This window comes from Vulpes vulpes, chromosome 11, assembly GCF_048418805.1.
Source record: "Vulpes vulpes isolate BD-2025 chromosome 11, VulVul3, whole genome shotgun sequence".
Lineage (NCBI taxonomy): Eukaryota > Metazoa > Chordata > Mammalia > Carnivora > Canidae > Vulpes > Vulpes vulpes.
The window spans coordinates 43,717,805-43,742,218 of record NC_132790.1 but is presented as its reverse complement, the minus strand read 5'-3'; the positions used below and the strand labels follow the sequence as shown (position 1 = coordinate 43,742,218).

The window sequence follows — 24,414 nt, the reverse complement described above, 5'->3', positions numbered from 1 at the left end:
ACTCCCCACTGAGCAGGGAGCTGGACGCTGAGCTCGATCCCAGGACCCCAGACCATGACCCACACTGAAAGCAGATGCTTAACTGACAGAGTCACCCAGGCACCCCACTAAAAAATGGTTTTAAAACTTTGACTTTTAAGAAAGGCAAAAAATAAACTGGATAAGCCTAAAGAAGGAATAAAAGAGAGAGAGATACAGGGCACAGGTCATGGATTCAGTCCCCAAAGCCTGCTTATAACAAGCAGAGGGGCCAATCTCAGAGATATGTACCTGAAAAGGCAAAGCATCCCAGCGGTGGCCCGCATTCATTTGTTCAACAAGCATTTACTGAAGCCAGGCACTATATGTGGCCGTTAGATTTACAAAGAATGAGGTGGCCACCGTCTAATACAAAAGCTCACAACTTCACCTACACATAAGAATCATTTGAAATTTTTATTTTATTTATTTTATTTTATTTTATTTTTTAATTTTTTTTTTAATTTTTATTTATTTATTTATGATAGTCACAGAGAGAGAGAGAGAGAGGCAGAGACACAGGCAGAGGGAGAAGCAGGCTCCATGCACCGGGAGCCCGATGTGGGACTCGATCCCGGGTCTCCAGGATCGCGCCCCGGGCCAAAGGCAGGCGCCAAACCACCGCGCCACCCAGGGATCCCTATTTTATTTTATTTTTAAGTAGGCTCCACGTCCAGCAACATGACCCTGAGATTAAGACCTGAGCTGAAAGCCAAAGTCGGACACTTGGGGATCCCTGGGTGGCGCAGCGGTTTGGCACCTGCCTTTGGCCCAGGGCGCGATCCTGGAGACCCGGGATCGAATCCCACATCGGGCTCCCGGTGCATGGAGCCTGCTTCTCCCTCTGCCTATGTCTCTGCCTCTCTCTCTCTCTCTGTGACTATCATAAATAATAAAAAAAATAAAAATTAAAAATTAAAAAAAAAAAAGTCGGACACTTAACCACCTGAGCTACTGAGGTGCCCCTGAAATGTGATTTTGAAAAAGCAATACACCAAAAAAACCCCCTGATGCTCAGGGCCACACTGCAGGAATGCTGATGTAACTGATCAGGGTTAACTCTTGGTCTCGGGACTTTGAATATACAGGGTTGAGGACATGGACACATGAGCTTAGTGTTGAAGGAGGGGTAGGGGCAAAGGAGAAGAAGGAGGAAGGGCATGCAGGCACAGGGAATGGAGCTGAATTGAGAGTACTGCCCTGTGGTTCAAATATAACTAGAAAGTTATAGTGGGTGGGGGTGGCACAGATCATGGAGGTCCTCCCATGCCTAACCAACTATCTATCTTCTAGGTAGTGGGGAGTGGATATAAGTTACTAGACAGGGGCAGACATGGTCACATCTGGGTTCATCTCAACTCTCCAGGCATTCTTTCCTGCTCAGATGGCCAGCACTTATGTCCATGGATGGGACCATAGAAAGGCAGTGAAGAGGCATAGGCTTTGCCTCCTCAGAAAATGGCACCATCACAGAGAGAGGGCTTCTTTCTGGATTCTCCATCATAGGCAGCCTTCTACACGCCACTCATCTAGGGATAGACTCCTTTTTCTACTTCCTTTTCAAAACCCCCTTTTTCCATAACCCAATTTCATTACATGATCTTGCTACAATACTGAGAATAAACCTGCTAAGGGGCCAGTGAAAATTTGGAGGTGATACCAACTGCCAATCATGCCACACAAGAAAGTAGTGGGATTGTCACCAAAGGCCTCAGATGAAAAACCATTCCACATGCTCTTCAGGGACAAATCACTAAATAATTCAATTGACCTAATCACCATCCCTGAGCATCTGTTTTTGGAGACCAGGGAAGTTGCAGAGAAATTTCTAGAAATAAAAATGGTATTGGTTAATAGGTGGGACAATTGATAAGAGCCATCCCACCCTTCACACACAGGAAATAAGTGCCTTTCAAATGAATAAGAATAATAAATAACAGCAGCAAGCACTTCCTGAGGACCTACACACACAACACATGGTACAAGGACTTTACATAGACTGTCTACAACATCTGTGCAATGTCTCCCCTTGGGTGGAGGAGATAACTGAGGCTCAGAGCAGTTTAGTCGCCTGCCCAAGGTTACAAGTAAGTACAAAGATAGAATTCAAACTAAGTTTTTGTTTGTTTGTTTTTAAAAAGGGAGAGAGAATGGAGGGGGAGAAGGGGCAGAGAGAGAGAGGGAGACAGAATCCCAAGCAGGCTCCACACCCAGCGGGGAGCCCAACTCGGGACTCAATCTCATAACCCTGAGATCATGATCTGAGCTGAAACCAAGAGTCGGACACTTAACTGACTGAGCCACCCAGGCGCCCCTCAAAGTAAGTTTTTATAACTTCCATCTACCTGTTCTCTAATATTCTGGCCAGGGGCTGACTCTGTGCTCATCTGTGTGCCAGAAAGAATGGCTGCTTGACAAGCTCATCAAATGCCATAAGAGGCATTTTTCCCACTGGGCTTCTGAAAAAAAAGCACCAAAAACTGTCATGACTCTTTCCAAGGGAGAAATGCCAGCTTCCTCTTTGATCTGAGCAGCATGGAAACAACGCAGTCCCATCCAGTGAGCTGCTCTCTCAGGGAAAGAATAACCCTTTGGAGACACCATGCACGCAAACAGCATGGCACACGAATACGAATAATAAGTACCGGGATCCCTGGGTGGCACAGTGGTTTGGCGCTTGCCTTTGGTCCAGGGCGCGATCCTGGAGACCCGGGATCGAATCCCACGTCAGGCTCCCGGTGCATGGAGCCTGCTTCTCCCTCTGCCTATGTCTCTGCCTCTCTCTCTCTGTGACTATCATAAATAAATAAAAATTAAAAAAAAAAAAAACGAATAATAAGTACCCAGAGCTATGGACCTCTTCTGGCTTAGTGCTCCTCGCAGCATCTCAGGATGCTGGAAGTGGACGACACCTGAGAGGTCACCTGGCACAACCCCCACTCTTCAAAGGTGAGAAAACAGACTAGTTGACATATCTGTTAAGGACAAGGAAGCAGTGAGAACCCGGGCCTCAGGTTCTCAGACTGGTGTTTCCCATGCTCAGTCATCCTGCAATTTCAGGAGTCCCAGTAGGGAACTCCACAGTTCCTCTAACAGTCTCATCTCCTAATGAGAAACTGGGCATTTCCTGCAGGGGAACCGAAGAGAAAAAAGGTTGCCTTCTATTCCCTACCCCTAACGTGAAGGGCTACCCCATTTATTAGTGCCCAGGCACTGAGGGCTGTCCAGTCTGTTGCTCCTGGAAGTAGGTAGATCTGGAAATGAACAAGGTCAAACACCTTGTGAATGCGAACAACTTAGGAGTGATCCAGGCGGTTTCTCAGAGCGAGGAATGCTAAGCCTGCCACTGCTTATGCTTATCTATAATTTAACAGAACCAAATAGCTTCTGTCACACTGTAGAGTGCCAATGGGGGTGTCATTAATGCACAATTACACATGAGTGGAGCAGATCACCATGAATCTGCCCTCTTAATAAATCACTTCATGCAAAGCTATAGTTTGGATGTTATTTTCAGTTCATAAAAGGATTCACCATAGTGAGAGCCTTTAAAAGCTAGTTTTGTTTATGCATTTAATCTATGATGCCATTAATGGAGACACGACTGCCTCCCAACTGGTCAGAAATGCATCTGGTGAACAAAACAAGGTACTCTCCCCTGCCTCAGAATGACATCCTTGATCCAACCTATTTTGGGTGCCTGGCTTGCAAAAATGAACGGAAGTCATTGTTGCGGAGGTGGAATTTTACTTCAGGTGGAGTGGGCTGTGGTGAGGCCGCAGATCCCAGGAGGAGAGGCTGACCAGAAACAAGGCTGAGGATAATGTTACTGTGGATAAACATTTTCAAACAGCTGTCATTCCATGCTAGGAAGGCCAGATATTCAAGCTGGTGATAAAAGAACAGCAAGGACAGATCTGACAGCCCAGATTGTTAGCAGCTCAACTACCCGGGAAAGAGAGGTGGGGAAAGAAAAAGAGAAAGAAACCACGGTGGCACGGAGCCAGCAGAGTGAGACTGGGGGCAGGAATATTTAGAGGGGTCCTGACAATGCAAATTTCCTCCTCTCCGCACAAGAAGTCTGCCTGTGACAAGAGTGTCGCAGTTCACCCACCACAATCTGTACTTACAGGGACAGGCACCACCAGAGCATGCGATGCCCTATTCCAGACCCCCACGGGCTGAACGAGGAACAGAACGCGGGGCGTTAGGAACGCAGCTGCCCGGTGGGACTGGAGCAGCCCGTGGGGCCCTCGGCTTGGTTAGATTCGGGCTACGGACCGTCCTCACGACGTCCTTCCCGGGCAGAGCCAGCCGCGGCGCGTCCTTCCAGGCAGGACGGGTCCCGCGCTTCCAGAGGCCCAGGTCGGGGAGTCTCCTGCTCCCGGCTCCTCGGAGCCGCACGGCGGCCTGGACACGCGCGCACGCGCACACTCACGCCACACCTGGCACTTTCCCCGCCACCCCAGGGCACACGCGCCGGGAGAAGGCCGCTCCCGCCGCGCGGGGACCGTGACCGGGGTCCCTGCCCCCTCCCCGCCCCCTCCGGCTGACCGCGTCTCGGCGCCCCCAAACCCGGGTTCCCGGGCGGAATCGGCGGGGGCGAGAGGGCGCGACTTACCTAACTCCTCCGGGCTGCAGGGCGCGGGAGAGGCTTCCACGAAATCACTGTCTGCAGGAAGAAAGGGAAGAAGCAGAAAACAAAACCAGAATCGCAGGGGTTCGGGGCAAACCGGTCAAGCACCTGCTACCGCGCAAGCCCCCGGGAAAAGCGCGGGTTTCTCCTTCCCGGAGGTCGGAGTTCGTGAACCCGGGGGCCGGGCGGGCTTCGGGACCCCGGTCCAGGGCGGGTGAGAAACGGCCGCGGAAGCGGGCGCGGCGACCTGGGCCCGGGGTCCGCGCATCCCCCGCCCCGGCAGGTGCGCGCCAACTTTCCGCGGGCGCGACCTCATCCTCCGCCCTCAGCCCGCGCACCGCAGGGCGGCGCCCGCCCGGCCTCGCGCCGACGCCCCGGCGCCCACGACCCGCGAAGTTTGGCTGCGGGGCGGGAGCCGGGGCCGGGGCCGGGGCCGGGGCCGGAGCGGGGGCCGGGGCCGGGGCCGGCGGCGCGGCAGGGGCGGCGCCGAGCTCCCCGCGCGCATCCCCGCCGCCCGTTGCTAGGCGACCGCGGCCCGCTCTCTCGCTGCAAGCGAGCGGCCTCCAGTCCCGGGGGGGGGGGGGGTCCTCCCCCGTCCCGCGTCCCCGCTCCCGCCCCCGCTGACCGTTTATTGAAAACCCGAGCGGAACCAGCTCCCAAAGGATTCCTGCCGTCTGTGTTAACGTCCGCCCTGCCCCGTGCTCGGGGAGTCCTTTGCTCCGGGCTTCTCGAGGAAATGCAGGATTTTCAGAGCTCGGATCTGTCTTGCTCCCAGCGCAGAAGGAGCTTCTGGCGCCCCAACCCCTTCCTTCATGTCGAACCTGAATTCTAACCGCAGTCCAGGCAATATTTCCTCCCCTCCCGAGACCTCCTGGTTCACACAGTGGAGGTACCGAGTCTCCATTTCACAGGTAGGGCTACTGAGCCTCTGAAGTTAAATGACGTAGGGACAGGACCGCAGGGCGCTGGGAATGTGTCGGTGTCTGCACGGTCTGAGGGAAGCAGAGCGGCGCTTCTACTACTACATGAAGAGTGGAGTGGTCCCAAATACAGGATGCAGATCTAGAAGTTACAGTCTGAGAGTCCCCGTTGCAGGTCCCGAAGTAATTCCTGTTAGATTGGGGAAGTTCCTTCTCTGGGTCCCTGCCTCAATAACTTGGGCAGATGCATGTTGCATTTTCCCCCAGGGCTGACTGACTGCTCTGCCTGGGATGGCTCTGGGATGTAGGGATGTGCTCCAGAGAGCCAAGAACCGTGCTCTGATGCCAGGGAGAGTTAAGGGAAGAAGGAAGGAGTAAACTTGGGAAATGGTTGTCCCTTCTCCATGCTTGTCCTTGGAGACTGACCCTGGGAGTCAACAGTCCCGGCAACCTCCAGGAAGCCGTCTATAGTCTCAGAGCGACCAGATCACCAGCTGCAGCAGCCTGACAGCCTGGGATCTGTGCCAGTGCACTCCAGTTCTGTAAACACTTGACCATCTTTGGGTTTTCCACTGTCAGCTTCCAGTTTGCAAATTACCTGGGAGGACAGAAAGAAGCCACCACGGCCAGCCAGCCTTTGCTCCTGGAGGAATGCCAGGGAGGCAGGGCGCGGCTTCAGCCCTGAGATGCCTAGCCTATCTCTGTGCTCTTCTTTTTTCCCCACTCCGGACATTTAGAGCTCCCAAATCCAAGACGTGAATGTGCTTGGGTGACTGTTTGCAGGTGTCACTCCATCTCCTCTCACCTCTAGAATCTTCCCATTTGCCCTCAGGAATTCATGGTTCATCACCAACTCAATCCCCCATATCCTCAGCCTTTTCCCTGTTTCTTTGAATTTCTTACTCTGAAAAAGTAACCTGACTCTCCCTGGATATAACAGACCATGTTACCCACCCCCTCTACTTACTGCAGCCATCTCTAGACTCGGGTTATTCCACCTCATTCCTTGAAGATATGTAACAGTTGGATCACTGTCACTTTCCCCAGTTCCATTCTTATGATACTTCTTTTTTTTTTTTTTAAGGATTTTATTTATTTACTCATGAGAGACACAGAGAGAAAGAGAGAGGCAGAGACACAGACAGAGGAGAAGCAGGCTCCATGCAGGGAGCCTGATGTGGGACTCGATCCCAGAACTCCAGGATCACTCCCTGGGCCCAAGGCAGGCGCCAAACCTCTTAGCCACCCAGGGATCCCCATTCTTGTGATATTTCTTATTTCTGAATCTACACAGGGGATTCTTCTCATACTCTGGTCTCTCACCTCTTCAACACTATCTCCTTTCCTTGACCTCTTCCAGCTATCCCAGCTCTCTGCTCTCCTAGTGACACCATCCATAATCTCAACATGAAGCATTTTACTCTCCACCCACCACTTCCTACCTTTCCAGTCCACTCTGTTATCTTACTCCAATGTCCCTTTGACCCTAGCAGCACCTATGATTTGCTTATCCCATGACCTTTTCTCTGCCCCTTATTCCCCTCATGACCCCTCTTCCTCCTTTATCCACCTTAGTTTCTGGGTTCATTATTTCTTTTCTCTTTTACCATCCCCTCTCTCCGCACTACTTACATCTTCAGATTCATCTCCCCCCACCTCTTCTCTCCATACTAATTACCTGGAAAAACCACAACCCTGATAAAATCTGATTCTCCACTTTCTATCTGTCAGCACCTGGCTAAACATGATTGGAGAAGCATAGCATCATGCTTTATTTTCAGTTCATGATCGCTGACCTCAAGTGGACCTATGTACAGCTCAGCAGTCCCTCTCCATTTGCCTACACTACTTCTCCTTCTCCTCTTCTGTTACCATGCGTGAACCATCTCTACTCTATCTAAGGCCACTTCCTCCATTGTGGAGATCCTGTCCCCTCTCATGTGGCTTTCCCCCTTCCTACCTAAATTACTGTTTTCCTCTGTCCTAGGTCATTCCCATCAGTATACAGACATCCTATTATGTTCACTCTTCCTTGATGAAGGTCGCCTCCCTCCCCAGATACAGCTCCCAATTCTCAGCTACTCTCTATAACAAAAATCATCAGAAGAATCATCTACACTCACTGTGTTCCGCCCCCCCCCCCTTGTTTATGCTCTTAAAGGCAAACAAGCTTTTAGTTCACCGCTCTTCCAAAGTAGCTCTTGCCATGGTCAAGACTGCCTTTGCCATTGTGAATCCCAATGGTCAGTTCTTCGTCCCAATAGCAACTTTTGATCCACTGATCCTATGTGTGAATGGACTCAGGTTACCATCTGCAAGATTAGTCTCCTCCATTTCCCCACCTTACTGAGAAGCAATTAGTCTTTGCATTCTAAGAGAGATGATCTACGGAGGGCTTTGTTTGGGGTCAGCTAGACCTTGGTTCTGACATCAGCTCTGCTACTAATTAGTAATTTAATTTCTGCAAGCTTTAGTTCCTCTAAAAATGGAAATAATAATCACACCTAATGCATAAGGTTATGTGGTCAGAGTGCAATAAACTAGTGCGCTTAGAGCCCCCAGGAAAGACACTGTCACATTGTGAAAATTAGGTAATATATTAGTTATCATTGGATGGCAAACTCCTTTACAGCTGAGGAAATGGCTCTTTTCTTTCCTTTAACAACTTTGAGTTGCTGAAAGGAGTCCCTAACCACAGAGTATGCTTCAAATTAAGGGCAAGGCCACATTGCCCTTACTTTTAGTTGTGTTCTAAGAGTTGGCTTGAAGGTGGGTTAGATGGAACCGGGAGAAGGCTTCCCCAGGGGAAAAGCAAAAGAAATGTTCTACTTGGCAATTAGGTTCTGGAGCCTGCCAAACTGTTCTACCTCACAATGGTATCTATCCCCTTCAATTTGTTCCTATAAATGGATGTCTTATAAGCCAAGAAATTTCCTTACATCCGAATTTCCTAATCACCTGAAGATTAGTGAGAAAATATTTTTCTTGATTTGATATTTGCCATTGAAAAAAAATTAAATATATATGATTCCAATTTCCTATCTTAGGAAGTAGAGCAGAGCAAACAATATTTCCTCTTATTCAAACATATATGGGTTTTACCGTGCTTCCAGGACTGGGCTAAGCACTGCAGATGCAAAGGTGACCAGAGCAGATTCCTGCCTTCCTGTCACTTCCCATCTAATAAGAGTTTTAAAAAGATGACAGAGCATCTTTCTGAACCTCAGGTAGTGTCCTAAGTACCTATGTATGCTTGACTTTCATAGTTCTCTTATAAAGAAATGGTTCTGCTGGAGGGTCACTGATCTGTAAAGGACAGTGCACAAGCTTATAGTTGGAGGCTCAGCTCTGTCGATTTTTAGAAGGCATTCTCAGAGATGTTAGTAAACATCTCAGAACTTTGGAGTCCTAACTTATTTCACTGGATTGTCAGAATCCTGACAGTAAAATCTGAGACAGAGCACACACTGTGCCTGACACAGTGGTGGATGCTTAGTGAATGTGCCTTTCTCTCCAACATAGAGGGCCTGACCATGCCGGAGTCCCCTCTTTTGACTGTCCTAGAAGAGAGCAATCTTCCTGCACCATGGCATCTGCATCCTCCTATTTCTGGGGCAACATTTATTAGAAAGTGGGACACGTGGGGATAAAGTGGCAAGGAGGAAATCTTTCTGGGGCTCAAGGTGAACTATTTCTGGGACTCAGGTTTTCTATTGAAACAGATTACACAAGGGGCTAAGATCTAATGTCCACTCTTACTATTGCTTGCTACATCATGAGTTGAATAGGTGTGGGGAGCTAGCCTGGGAAACCATCCCCTAGCTTTAATATTCGTTTGTATGTATGTTCATATATATAAATCAATTGTTATTATATAGACAAATAATATATGTTCAAGGTAAAGGAAAAATTTAGTACAGGTGAGTATAAACTAAAAAAATGAATTCCTCTTTCCTATCCCAGTCTCCATCCCCAGACTGAAATACCATCCACAGCTTCCTGTGTGTCCTGGGAGAGAATTTTTTAGGCATATTCAAATGCATATAGGAATTGTTTAAACAAGTTACTATCATACTACAGCTTCCAGATTAAAGGCAATACATTTCTAAATGAAGTGTTGGTCCAACTCCAATCATAAACTGGGGTATGACTATTCTCTTTTTAGTAGGGCAAGAGAGTGGGCAAAAAAACAGAGAGAAAATGTCCTATCTACTAGTAGAAAACAGTACAATTTTGAACAAAATGTAGACTTTGGAAGGATCCTACTTCAGTTATCTGGAAAGCTCCAGCCTCACTCCTTGGTGAATGAAGTATGATCATATAGTAACATTGGCTCTAACTCTAGGATCAAAGGAATTCTTAGCTCCATCTCTTGAACCAAGAGCAGATGCTTTTAGGGTGGCTAGAATAGTGCTCTGAGCACAAGGCCCATCACTAGTACCCTGCTGAGTGGGCGGGGGCTGCATCCTGCGTGGCCAGGCTATGCCTGCTGCACTCTGGGAATGCCATCATCCTCTGGCCAACTCTGCTGCACAGGTGCCAGGGCTCGCCTTGGCCACAGGCTCTACTTGGGGGGTGGGGGGGAAGGCCAGAGAGTGGGCCCCCGTGGCTGTCTCCAGCCAGCCTTTATAGGCTGCTCTGACTCTGGGGTCCCCAGACACTACACAACTCCTTGGTCATTGGAGAAGAGGAGGAGATGAGAGTCTCATACAGGTATAGCTTCTTCCTCCAAGAAATGGGCTAGGGCCTAATGCCACACAGGGAGACTTATTTACAGCTAAAGTGTGTTATCAATTCCCTTTATTCTATAACAAGTTTGAATGATAGCCAGAGGCTGCTGGGATTTGTGCACATCCTTCCCAACCCCGGCCCCTGGAAGGACACCGATTTCAAGCATGAAAGACATGAAGAAGGGGGCTGAGCCCTCTCTCTGCCTTCCTCTCCTCCCTGGCATTGCCCTCTGCTCATCTTCTCGGCAGGTAGCCTTCTGTCTCCTGGAGGCCCTCAGCTAGTTCACAGCAGAGCAGCAGAGAAGCAATGCCCGCCCTTCCTCCCCGCTGCTCCCTAGGGAGTGTGGGCAGGACTGATTTAGGAGGGAACACTGGGGCTGAGGCTGCCTGAGCACAGCAGGACTCTCTTTTGTTATCCAGTCTCTTATCTGCATCCTCTTAGGATAGGCCAACCAAGGACAAATGTAGGTATGCCCACCCATAAGCTTTCGTCAGAAGGAAGTTTGCACTTAATTGGTCACAGCATTGGCTCCAGAGCAGAAAGAACTCCAGGGCCCGAAGGACATCTTCCCTCCTCCTAGAGTTTAATACATGTGTATATCTTTAATACATGTGTATGTGTATAAATACATATATATTTTAAGCACAAGCCAACTTCTTTATAATTCTCAATGAGACAGAAGAAGAAAACTTAGTTGCTTTAGTTCCCTTAAATGAGAATCCAAACCTCAGACAACTGTTTTAAGTGTTTTAAGAGTTTTAACTGTTTTATACCTTCCAGAAGAAAAAAATATATGGGTTGCATGGAAAGAGTAGTTAACTATCTTGCACCTGAGAAAAAGTCATTATCCTTAGCAAAAACAACACAAGCCAAGAGATGATACGATACTGAATCTACAGGAAGTCAAGGATTCATTTTGGTAAAAATGTTAACTACGTTCTCTGAAAAAAACCCAAATACCAATGCACTAGGCACTACTAACAAGATGGAAGTGTTTCAGGAAATACATAAACAAATTGTATCCATCCGCCCCTCCAGGATTCCTATTACTAAGTATGGAACAGAGATGAAGATTTAAAAGATTCTTCACTCAACATCATATCAAAGGAAATAAACTCAGGCTGAGCCAAGAAGCTACTGGAAGGTGTATGTGGACATGAATCAGAATAAAGAACCATTCCAAAAATACACACAGAAAAAGGTCCCTGTGGGGGGAAATCGTATACTTCCAACTCGAACTCAGTTGGATCTATAGAGTGAAATCAGACAAAATATCCTGTGTTAAGATTAAGGGGAGAAAAAAACCATGTTTGCTGCAATTGAAGTCTGTGACCAAACCATTAAAAAAGAAATTTGTTGGATGCATGTGAGTCTCTGCTGAGATGCGAGACCTGTCCCACCTAGAATTTTCCACCTGAGTTCCTGGACAGACCTGAAAGGAACTCTCTTCTTTCAGAGACTGCAAATAATCCTTTTGGGCTGCACGGGGCCTCTCTTCTTTCACATTGGAATGATTTTTCCAAGAAGATATGGTCCTAGCAGTCCACATAGCATAGGTGCTGGAAGGAGCAGCAGAGACCAGGGTGCCAGCCCTCGTTTTACTGCTAGTCTTTGGTGAGTCTCCACTCCTCCCTAGACCATGAGCTCCTCTGTAAAATGTAAAATAAAAAGACATTTATAGAACTTGTTAAAACAAATGCCAATAGAGAGGATTGAGGATAACAGATTCTATTGTGTTAGTCTTTTTACCATACCACATGCAAAAGGAATGGGCAAAAAAGGATCAAGCCTCACAGAAAAGGTGGAGATGCCCAGAATGTGTTGTCCTTTGAAACCAACAGACAGGAGAGCCTGGGTGGCTCAGCCGGTTAGGCAACCAACTCTTGGTTTCGGCTCAGGTTATGATCTCAGGGTTGTGGGATCAACCCCTGGATCCTGCTCCACGCTCTGCAGGGAATCTGCTTAAAGATTCTCTCTCTGCCCCTCTCTCCACTGTCTCTCTCTCTCTCTCAAATAAATAAATCAGAAAGAAAGAAAGAAAGAAAGAAAGAAAGAAAGAAAGAAAGAAAGAAAGGCCAATAGACAAAGAAGTAACATGGACATGGCATAGCCTGGCAATGGAAAGACCTGATTTCAAATGTGAACTGTGCTGGCATTTGCTGTATGAGCTCGCCTCCCCAGAACTCAGTTCCTCAGCTGCAAAATGGAGGTATATAATAACGCCTTGATGAAATTTCAGAGAGAATTTATGTGAAATCAAACAATGTCGGCAGCAGCCCTCGGTACCCATGCCGCCCCCAGAAGTTCCTCCTTTCCTTCCTCACCTTGAGGGGGACCGGAAGGGAAATCTGCTCCTTCCTGTTTTTATACCTATAGTGGGGGCAGCCCCACTGCATTTCTCCCACACACCTGGCCTCTCCTGCCAGGTCCTGAACTTCCTGCCTGTCTCTGAATGAGGAGCCTAAGCAGGCTGAGTCCCCCTGGGAAGAATGGATGACAGAGAGGGATTCTCAGAGAGCTGAGCGAGCACTTCTGTAACAGGGACAAGTGTTTTAGAGATCCACTAAGAAAGGCTGTGGAGGCCACCCCTCCTGTACCAAATCCCCACACGGCCAGCTGGCAAATCGAAGGAGCAGCCAAATCAGTTTGTGATGAAACAGTCAGAAACGGAGCTCTGGCCAAACACTGACCCCTTCTATTTTATGTATCAGGCACTGCAGACAATTTCATTTGGAACATGGGTTCCAGATCTTTAAAATAAATTTGAAAAATCACCCGCCCAGGTCCCGGAGGGTGTTTTTAGTAGTGTAGGAAGCCAGAGTGGCAGAGGGACTTTCCTCCAGAAACTCCACTTCACCCCCAGACATCCTGGGTTCTCCTTGCCAGCTTCCTGGAGGCTGTCCCACTCTAATGGCAGCCCGAGATGCTCTGAGGATAACACAGAGGCAGATGTTGCGTGGATCTGGCCCTGCCTCAAGGCCGATGACTCACCAGGATGACTGAGCCTCCCTGGCAGATAACACAGTTCTCAGAGGACTCCATGAAGCCAAGAACAAAACCCCAAGGCTTGGACACTTCCAGGACTTTCCCTGGTACTTCACTAAAAATGGAAACTCTGTTAGCCCACATTCAGTCCCAGAAATGGAGCTGTTGGTACCAACCAGTGGTGGGAGAGGTAGGACAGGGTCTAGGGCATAGAGGAAAGATGCTTGGAAGCAGGTGGATCATTGCCTTGGCAATGCATTAGCTGAAGTGGCCATAGGAGGGTCTTGGATCATAAACCACACATGGCAACAGCGCTGCTGGTTTTCTGGCCCTGCTCAGAGCCAGTGCTCTTTTCCATCATGACAATGAAATAACCAGCAATAAAAATCTGTAACTGGCCCACTGGAGCCTTAAATCAAGGAGGCAGAGTAGGGAATGTTGGAGGGTAAAGCAAGGGGCAACAGTCTACAGTGGCTTGGGTTCAGGCAGGTCTAAGTTCAAATACTACTCTGCCATTTACCAGCTGAATAGCTTTGTGCGAGCCTCTTATCAGAGTCTTCAGGCTCTGTTTCTTCATTCATAAAATGAGAATAAGACTGTGTGAATGGGAGGATCCCTGGGTGGCACAGTGGTTTGGCGCCTGCCTTTGGCCCAGGGCGCGATCCTGGAGACCCGGGATCGAATCCCACGTTGGGCTCCCGGTGCATGGAGCCTGCTTCTCCCTCTGCCTGCTTCTGTCTCTGTCTCTCTCTCTCTCTCTCTTTCTCTGTGACTATCATAAATAAATAAAAATTAAAAAAAAATAAAGAATTATCTTTACAAAAAAAAAGACTGTGAATGAATCGAGATCATCTATATCTATACAAAAAAAGGCTCAGCATAATGTCTGATGCAACGTATAAACCTAATGAATGACAGATTTTGTGTTTTGATTTGGTTTGGTTTTTGTTTTGGTGATTACTCCAATTCTGACTTAGCGTTGGCACAGCAGGGTTTCCACTTTATTTCTGAGTTCAGTTTCCTCTTAGGACCCGATCCCTTTATCTGAACCCCAGCCCAGGGCTCTAAAAGCGGCTGCCTATAAGGATTTCCAAATTTCAGCAAGTTAGATTCTTCATCACCGGGCTTCACCCACATACCACAGCACTACCATACTGTGTCTCCACCTCCATTATCACATACTGATCTGATCGTCTGGACCAAGACCACATATCATGGTATATGTTGCCCACTAGAGCTAAGCACCTTTATCAGCCCCTGAAGCTTATCACTTACCTGAGAACAGTGACTCCCCATGAGGCAGGTCTAAGACACAGGTCCTTAGCAAAGTCCTTACTACTAGCAAGCCATGCCCCAAAGACTGCAGATACACCACCGAATGAACTCATGGAGGGATGTGGTAGTTTGTGGAGTTGGTCACAACATGCAGTTTTTAGACATCAGTCTGTCACAATGATCTTGAAGGTTTCTAAAATTCTATGATGGGTGATTCTATTGCCTAGGTTACAAAAGCACCATCAGACCAAGCACACCTACTTCCTTCCTCTCCTCTGCTTGCAGATTTTGGCAAATAAGCCTGGAGCAGGGAAGGAAATGCTATGGGTGTGCTGAAAGTCCCGTGAAGTGACGCAGTGGCGCCAGGGGCATTTGTACACAGTCCAGTTGGGTTGCCATAGTCCACAATGGCTCTCAGACATACCCAGAGGGCGTGGTCCTATCCATGCTTCACCCATGGAGCCACCCAGACAGCCAGCTGGTAAATATACATGCATCAACTATTTGCTAGGCTGCTTTCGAAAGGGATGCAGTGGTGACTAAAACAAGACTGCCTCGGAAGCCCACAGGCTGTCCAGGTTAGGGACAGTCACAACACAGTGTAGTAGGTGCTGTGACACAGGAATCTATGCAGTGCAGAGGTTGGGCCCCTCGTTTGGACCAAGGGTGAGATGGGTGGGTGGCGGCAGGAAGAGGCCTCAGAATAGATGACATCAGCTGAAGTTCAGAGATGAGTGGGGACCTGTTGAGCAGAAGGCAAATAGTAGGAACTGTCTATGCAGAGGTTCTCAGTGTGCGAGAGCAGGATGTATCCAAGGATCCGGAGGCTGGTCAGTACGGCAGTGGAGGGGGTTTGTTTTTAGTCATGAACAGCAGGAGATAAGTCTAGAGAGGCAGGCAGAGGTCTGATGAGGAAGGGTTGTGTATTGAGCTAAGGTGCTAAGGAGATTCGACTATATACGATGGACTGTGAGGAGTTACTGGCATAAGAACTTCTAAAAAGTGGCTAGGGGAGGCAGGGTGGCCAGAGACAGGAGAAAACAACTGTTGGCTTTTGGCTGAACTCATCCAAGTGTTCTCAAAATATTGCCCTTCTCCGTGGGCAGTCTCCCATTGTGTGCCATAGCCTTGGCTGGAAGAGTACTCTGGTGCAGTGCTGCGTAAGTTACCCCGCTTTAGAGATGGGGCACAGCAGATTGTGGCCTAGTGAGCTCCATGCCTATCTTGTTCTCTTGTGCTCCCAAGGGCTTGGGATGTGGTGAGATGTGCAATATTGGTTGAATGAACAAAGAAATGAAGGAATGAACAACAATGGGGAGGCATAACCTTACTAAAAACCTCATGTGAACGCATTAACCTCAGTGGCCTTTGTCGCCCTAGCCACAGAGTGGCTTCTATCGCCAAAGTAAATCTCCATTAGATTTGGGGGATGGTGGTGGCCGTGGACACTTAGACCAGAAAGAGGCCCACAGCTCTGTATGAGGGTGATGGTTCTTACATTTGTGTATTCCACACCAGGAAAGTTACAACATCACTATCGCTTAATGCTGAGCTCTGTTAATCAGATGCCAGGCAGGGAAAAAGAAGGGAAGGTGAGCTGACCTACTCTGTTTATACCAGCTGTAATCTCAATGCCAGTTTTTGCAGGGCTGTTGAAAGGAGAGGAGACAAGCAGGAACACAGGGTTGCTGGGGTGGCTCAGCTAGAAGCATCCCATTCACGATTTCAGCTCAGGTCATGATCTCAGGGGCCTGAATTTGAGCCCCGTATATGGCTCCACACTCAGCATGGAGTCTGCTTGAGATTCTCTCTCTCCCTCTCTCTTTGCTCCTCCCCTCATTCATGTGTGTGTGTGCACACACATACACATACACACATATACACTTCTCTCTAAATAAATAAATAAATCTTAAAAAAAAAAAAAAGATAAGCAGGAATACAGTGCCTTAGACATGTTAGGTGCTGGGAGGTATATGACTAATTTCCTACCTGGATAGGGAAAGGGCCCAGTAAATGACAGCTTGCATTACTCACGGTCCTTATCGGACGCCTATGAAGTAGGCATTCCTATCTCACATTAGAGCTGAGAAAATGACAAACTTTCTCAGGCCATGTAGCTTATAAGTAAGAAATCCAGGATCTGAACCCAGATCTGCCTGACTCCAAAGTGCCTTCCTCCCCTCTCCACCTGGCTGCTTTTGAACAGACAAATAGCACCGGGCACGTCCTAAGTATAGCTAGGTTGACACAGTGAGTGCAGGAGTTAAAGAGTACCCCGTATATCAAGGACATCAAAGCAGCCATACCTCCTCTGGTGTTGGCAAAGTGATGAATTCCAGCATGGGACAACCAGGTTCCTTCTTCCAAGGGCCATTTTTCACTGAGGTCCATGCTTCCAGCAGCTCTCTTGCACATGCAGCTCTCAGATCAAACAGAATCTCCTGAAATAAATAATGAGCACAAAAAAGGGGGAGATGAATTATTATTGATGCTCTTCTGGGAAAGAGAAGCTTTCTGGGAGGGAAGTAATCATTTCATTATGTTTCTTAGGTTTGCAAAGATTGTTGTCAAGATTTGGGCATGCCCTGAGTGTGAGATCTTCCAATGAGGCTGGTCAAGTCCATGCATCATGGTTTCCCTCACCATTCAGTTAACAAAACTACCACATGCCAGGCTTCGAGCAAAGAACTGTGCTGAGTTCTGCATGTTTTATAGACTTCTAGAATTTTAGAGTAGGACACAGTAGAATCTTAGGTTCATGAAAATGAATAGGTATATGCTTCTATATATGTCTAAAACACAGTTTGGAAAATTTTGGACTAGAAAATGGGGTGGGGGCATCTGGGTGGCTCAGTCAGTTAAGTGTCTGCCTTTGGCTCAGGCCATGATCCCAAGGTCCTGGGATCGAGCCCCGTGTTGGGCTCCCTGCTCAATGGGGAGTCATCTTCTCCCTCTTTCCTTCTGTCTTTCCCCCCTGCTCTCTCTCTCTCAAACAAATAAATAAAATCTTAAAAAAAAAAGAAAGAAGAAAATGAAAGTAACTATGAATGGTATTGGAATTATGAGTGCTTTTTATTTTCTTTGTAATTTTCTGCATTTCCTACAATAAACATGCTTTACTCTTATAGTCTGAAAAAAGTATATAATAAATATTATTTGAAAGAAAAATACCAGAGCCAAGGAGGACCATGGAGGTTAGTTTTCCATTTCCCCTTTGGAAACCATGAGAGAAAGTCACATGCCATGAGACCTTGGCTTTCATAAAAAGGTCTCCTCACGGGCAGCCCAGGTGGCTCGGCGGTTTAGTGCTGCCTTCGGCCTGGGGCATGATCCTGGGGACCTGGGATCGAGTCCCACGTCAGGCTCCCTGTGTGGAGCCTGCTTCTCCCTCTGCCTGTGTCTCTGCCTCTCTCTCTCTCTCTCTTTCTCTCTCTCTCTCTCTCTGTGTGTGTGTGTCTCTCACGAATAAATAAATGAAATCTTAAAAAAAAAAAAAAAAAGGTCTCCTCACTGGCTGCCTCTGAGAAGTCCAGCCTGGGGAATCTCTCCTTATATCTGGAAAGATTACAAGTTGCCACCAATCTTTTGCTTACATTTCAAAGAGATTTGCATAAAGCTCTGCATGTAGCAGGTTCTCAAATGGACATGGCTGAATAATTGAACATGACTGATGGACTTAATCTAGGAATACAGCAAGTGGGATCTCTACCAGGGCAGAAATCCTATAAGCCTAATTAGGATAGGCACTGATTATCATTAATTGTAATCAGACCAGCTGGCTTGATATGGTCTCTAGAACGCTCTTGAAAGTTGCCCTGCAGGTTGCTGCACTGCCTGCCTGACTTCAGACATGGCACATTGACTTGTTGCCTTTTGGCTGTCCGACTAGAGGAGTCTGGTACTCTCAGGAATTGCAACAAATAACCAAAAATCTCTAATAGAACACCAGGAGGTACTAAAGATTGTATTATACTTTATTGGGCACTGGCTCACTGAGGATTTGTTCTCAATCCAAGCCCCCAAAAGTTTTATAAGGGAATCCTAGACCAGAGGGGATATAGCACAATGCCATAGTGAAAACATTGGATTTAACAATAAATCCAGATTTTAGCCCTTGAGCTGGCACCAGTAGGTGATTTGGGGCAAAGCACTTACTCTCTCTGGCTTAATTTCCTCAACTGTAAATGAAGGAATTAGCACCAGATGTTGTCAAAGGCTTGATCAGTCTCCCAAGACTTGCAACCTATAATAATATGCTTTACATACAAAGGCAACCTATCCACCCACATGAGTGGGTGGAGAAAGCTGTATTATTTATCCATTAGCAAACTGAGACATCAGCCTGAACACGTGAGAGGTGGCTGATCAAGGCTACAGATAGTCTGCCATCAGAACAAGACATGCTCTCTGTGCAAAATTAAAAACATGTCTGGAATGGAAATCTAATCCTGAGCCATGATCACTCTGGCATCACCATTTAATCCAACAATCTATGTATTCAAGATCTTGTATCTTAGTGTTAACAATAATACTACATCCTTAAAAAGCAACATTTATTTGCAGTAGAATGGTTATTCAAAACCATTTCATTAATCTTTGCAGTATCTTTGAGAAGTGAGTCAGAGATTCTAATATCTTTCTTTGGCCAAAAATAGAGCTTTACTGATTAATTAGACAATGTTTTTCCCCATCCCTCTTGGCCTAGGGGCTTAGGCAGCCCCTGGCCCCCAGTAGCCAGATTTGTAAGATGATCTCTTCTCGATGTGTGAGGCTAGATTCTCACATCCATGCATTTATTTTCTTAATCTGAACTACATAGGTTCCCATTGTTTTATTCGACCTACAAACCCTGCCAGTTCCTCTGGTGTTTGAATTTCACACCCCAACTTGGGAAAGCCACACACAAAATGTGAAATGAAAAGGCATCAAATGTTAAGTATTTCAAGGAAGATTTCGAGCAATCACATCTGTTACTGACACTCTAACACCATCACTTCGGTCATAGGAAGGCTTAGAGTTGCTCGCAAAAGTGTGGAGCCTAGAAAACCTTTTCCAGAACTCTGGTCATAACTTATTCAGGGTTTTCTATAAAGTGTTGAACCTCTATCCAAGGCTAAATTCTCTCAAAGACTAAGTCCATGAAGAAAAAACTAAAAAGTCAAAATTATGCCACCTTGGGAATGAGGTGCGAAGAAATACTTTCTCTAAAGGATAAAGTGGGAAAGCCTGATGAAATCCTACAGTTGTAAATTTGACTTTGAAAAGCACTTTTTCAAAGAACTTCTGTATTCCCATGTTCACTGAATCATTATTTATAATAGCCAACAGATGGAAACAATGTGTCTTATTGATGGATGAATAATGTCTTTTTTTAAGATTTATTTATTTATCTGAAAGAGAGAGTGAGAGAATGTGCAGGGGGGAAGGGCAGAGAGAGTGGGAGAGAGAATCTCCAGCAGACTTCTGAGCTGAATGCGGAGCCCTACGTGGAGCTGCATCCCGAGACCCTGAAGGCACAACCTGAGCTGAAACCAAGAGTCAGACACTTAGCTGACTGTGCTGCCCAGGTGCCCCTGGGTAAATATGTTTTATTTACACACACACACACACACACACACACACACACACACACACATATGGTAAATCCGGAAGGCGATTTGCTAAGTGAAATAAACTGAAGAGAGAGACAAATTCTGCATGATATCACTTGGTGTAGAATCTAAAAAGTAGAACTCGAAAAAGAATAGAAAAGTGGCTTCCAGGGTGGAGGTAGAGAAAGTAGGGAGAGGTTGGTAAAAGGGTACAAACTTGCAGTTGTAAGATGAATAGTGTCTGCAGGTCTAATGCACAGCACAGTGACTCTCATTGATAACATTGTACTTTTTTTTAAATTTTTATTTACTTATGATAGTCACACACAGAGAGAGAGAGAGGCAGAGACACAGGCAGAGGGAGAAGCAGGCTCTCTGCACCGGGAGCCCGACATGGGACTCGATCCCGGGTCTCCAGGATCGCGCCCTGGGCCAAAGGCAGGCGCCAAACCGCTGCGCCACCCAGGGATCCCTGATAACATTGTATTTTGTAAGTGAAATTTGTTGAAAGAGTAGAATTTAAATGCTTTCATCATAAGAAAAAAAGGTAAATATGTGAGGTGATGGATAAGCAAACGAGATGGGAAGAATCATTTTACAATGTACACACAAATCGCCAAGGTTTGTGTATTAAATTTCTTAGAATATTATTTGTCAACTAAACTTTGATAAAGCTGAAAATTACATAGAAAAAATAGAAGAACTAAACCACCTCATCGTTGGACACCAGGGTCAATGGAATACCAAGATACTGTGGATACACAATGATCTTTCATAAATATCGCTTCATTGAGTGGATGCACAAACAATAATCACCGGAGTATGCAAGGACCCTCATCAGATATCAGATACTGATAAGCTGGCAAAGGAGACCTGCCTGCCCTGAAAGAAGGATATGGGAACCAATGGACCTTTGGACCATTTGCTCTTTGGCTCCTCGACAACCAGAAGTCTCCTTAAACTGACATGACCTCCTGTCTTTTCAGAGCTGCCTCTAAAGCAAACCATCTGCCCAGCTGCCTGAGCCAGAAACAGGCCATCCTGGATTGTTTGATCACATCACACATCTGATCAATCACCATGCTTCGTCCATTCTAACTCTCAGATGTCTCAAGAATACATTTGTTTCTCTCTGCTCTCAGTTCGGCCACTACCATCTCCCACTGAGTTACACCAGTGGGTCCCTGGCCTGCCTTTCCTCCCACCTAGTGTCCACACTTTGTGGTAGTGATATTTCTAAAACACACATCTGATCGTGTTGCTCCTTGATTAATATATTCCAGTGACTCGTTATTTCCAGGAAAAAGTCTGAACTGCTTCAGGTAGAATGCCCAACCATAGCAGAGTATCTACAATCTCTGCGTGAGCTGCCTGCTTTGATCTTTTGTATGTTCATCCAGCCATTCTAGAGCTTGAGCAAGGTTGTTCCTCCTGACTCACTTTGCTAACTACAACTTGTCCTTTCCATCTCATTTTAGGGGTGGTTATGTGTTCCCCACACACTTCCCTGCACTTCCTCCATGCAGCATGTATCACACTGTACTGTATTGTGTCTGTTAATACGTTAGAGTTGAGTTCATAGTTTATGTACCTGAGAGCAGAGATCCTACTTATTTGTCGTCGGTTGTACAGCAACTGTCACAAGGTAAACACTCCATATCTATTTGTCCAACATATCCCAGTTTAATGTGTTCCTTTGGAAAAGTATTCTCTTCGCCACCTCATCCACCTCCTCTGCTTCTGTGGCAATTTCTCCACCTAAAAACCACACCTTATCTGCCTCTGCTTCTTGGCCCCATTCTGACCTTCTGCTCCAGTCTAACTTGCTGAGATTCTCCCATTTACACTCCCACTTTGGTTTGCATATCTGCTTCTCTGCCCAGCGTGCCAGTGGAGCCCCTGCCCTTCATACACCTGCCTCCCCCCGCCCCCGCCACGCTTGTGATGAAACCACACTTCTGATTATCCACAGCAGATGCCTGCCCATTTCCTGCAGCCGAATCACACCCAGACCTCTAGCCAACATCTCTAGGGTCATTGCTGGCAGTGGGACTAGATCTAGAAATAAAAATTCAGAAAAACCCTGGCCATGCCTTGATGCCTCCTAAACTGCCATAATACAGCTCCAGCTGTAGAGAAGGAATAGATTACATAGATGTGTCCTATTTGGGGAATCACATGGCATATTGCATCGTCTTGGTATTCAAGGAACCAGGGGTTCTAAGGAATATGAACACCCTTACAGCAACCAAGTTCACTTGCTGATGACTTATTCTACCAATCAAGATATATATAACTTACACTATATATATATACACACACATATATATGTATATATATAAACTAATATAAATATATACAATTCATTCATTTACTCACTTGATACATATTTACTTGGTATCTCCTATGTTCTGGTTACTGTGCTAAATGCTTGGGATGGCACAGGGTAAAAATCCTTCTTCCTTCAAGGAGTTTTCAACCTTGTTGGGAAGACAGACACCTAAACATATCATTAGAGAATAATACAAAGTGCAAGCATAGAGGCATGCACAAGGTAAACCAGGGATTGGTAATAATAGAATCTAGAATTTGGTAGGGATCTTAGGACCTTCAGTTCAACCCTTTCCTTATGCGTGACTCGCCGGTATATGACTACCCAGCTTGTAATTAAATAGTACCAATGGGAGGGAGCTCCCTTTCTCTCCAGGCAGCCCATTATGTTTATGAACACTTTTGTCAAGCACTTCATCTTTAACTTCTTAAAATATTGATATTCACCAACAATCCTCAGTACTGCTGAGCGTTTTTAGAAACTCCTACCCCTTCTTCTGTTTTTCAAAGTCTTTAAAATAAGATACTCTTCCAGGAATATCAAGATTTTACCCTAGTCCTGATGCTCTCCTAAGTCTTGCATATCTGGGCCTTCTTCAAGAACTCAGGAATCAGAAGGAGCCTTCCATCTTGGTGATGGGTAGAAGGTATAAGTCTATCTTGTCACACCCAGAAAACAAGCAAAACAACTAAACTGAAGCACAAAGGGGAAGAGGTTCCATGATGGGATTTTCCTTCTCAACTAGAAATTTCTAGCTAACACCTCCATTATCTAGGATCAGGTCAATTTGGGATGCTATAACAAAGTGCCATTGACTGGGTGGCTTATAAAAACCAGAAATTTATTTCTTATAGTTCTTGAGCCTGAAAGTCTAAGATTAGGGTGCCAGGATGATCAGGTTCTGGTGAGGACTCCCTTTTGGTTGCAAACTGCTGACTTCTCATTGCACCTTCACATGGCAGAAGGGGCTAGAGAGCTCGCCGGGGTTCTGTTTCTAAGGGCATTAATCCCTTGCATGAGGGCTCCACCCTCATGACCCAATCACATCCCAAAGGCTCCACCTTCTAATATCATGACATTTAGGATTAGGCCTTCAACTTGCCAATTTGGAGGGACACAAATATTCAGTTTATTGTACTAGTATCATCTATCAGAAAAACTCAATCACAAGCAACCTTGTGGACCACAGTAGCATAGAGGACAGTCTTCTCTTGGGCAGCCCCAAGAGTTTGGCTCTAATGAATTTCAATTTCTAAATTTGGAAGGTTCTTTTCTTTCCATCTCCAAATAAACCAAACACATCAGAGTCTACATTTAGACTTATTCAACAGCACATACAAGACTCTTATACTTGGAAAAAAAGAGTACTCTTCAGTATCCACTGTATAAGAAAATATCTCTTTACATGAATAAAAGGACATGAAATGCTAGAGACACAAAGTTTTCCTCTGTCTGAAGGGGCTGATGTTTAGAGAGTTGACAGGATTCTTCTGGGATTCTTATTTGTTTCATATGTCAACTAGAGCTTTGTAGAATTGGAAAGTTTGAGTAACTTAAAAAGCATTATTTCAAATGGGCTCATCTAACTAAGCAGAGTATTTGTGAAGGTATGGTGGAATATATTGATGTTAATATTTTAAGTACTCCAATAAATAATTTATGCTACTACTCTCTAAGGAGCTACTCCAACAAGCATATTTTTAGGAAACCTAATGAAGTTATAAAATAATGAGGTTCTTTGCAGAACTCTCAGTGACTCAGGCTTTTCATCTCTAAAGTCAGTCCACTGAGACCAAACTCAGAAGTCCCTTCTGCCATGAAACCTTTCCAGGCAGAGTTGTTTCCACCTCCCTTTGTGCTTTGCAGGACATTTTATATTCCATCAGGACAATGCTTTTCAGCTGGGTGATAATATTCTCTTTACAA

At 46.2% G+C, this 24,414-nt stretch overlaps 1 protein-coding gene across 9 annotated transcripts in view; it reads right to left on the bottom strand.

The window, feature by feature from the left end:
* Positions 1 to 24,414, bottom strand: part of AMOTL1 (angiomotin like 1) — a 155,661-nt gene that overhangs the window by 118,242 nt on the left and 13,005 nt on the right. For 2 of the 9 annotated variants that reach the window (XM_072726208.1, XM_072726211.1), the window contains exons 2-3: positions 16,872 to 17,006; positions 4,640 to 4,690 (exon numbers count right to left, since the gene is read on the bottom strand). In XM_072726208.1, coding sequence (XP_072582309.1) covers positions 4,640 to 4,690; positions 16,872 to 16,980 — 160 coding nt within the window. In that variant the 5' untranslated portion in view covers positions 16,981 to 17,006. Of the gene's footprint in view, positions 1 to 4,148; positions 4,550 to 4,639; positions 4,691 to 5,279; positions 6,173 to 16,871; positions 17,007 to 22,535; positions 22,657 to 24,414 lie in introns of those variants that run through there. The other 7 variants (XM_072726209.1, XM_072726207.1, XM_025993254.2 and 4 more) reach the window with 7 other exon arrangements.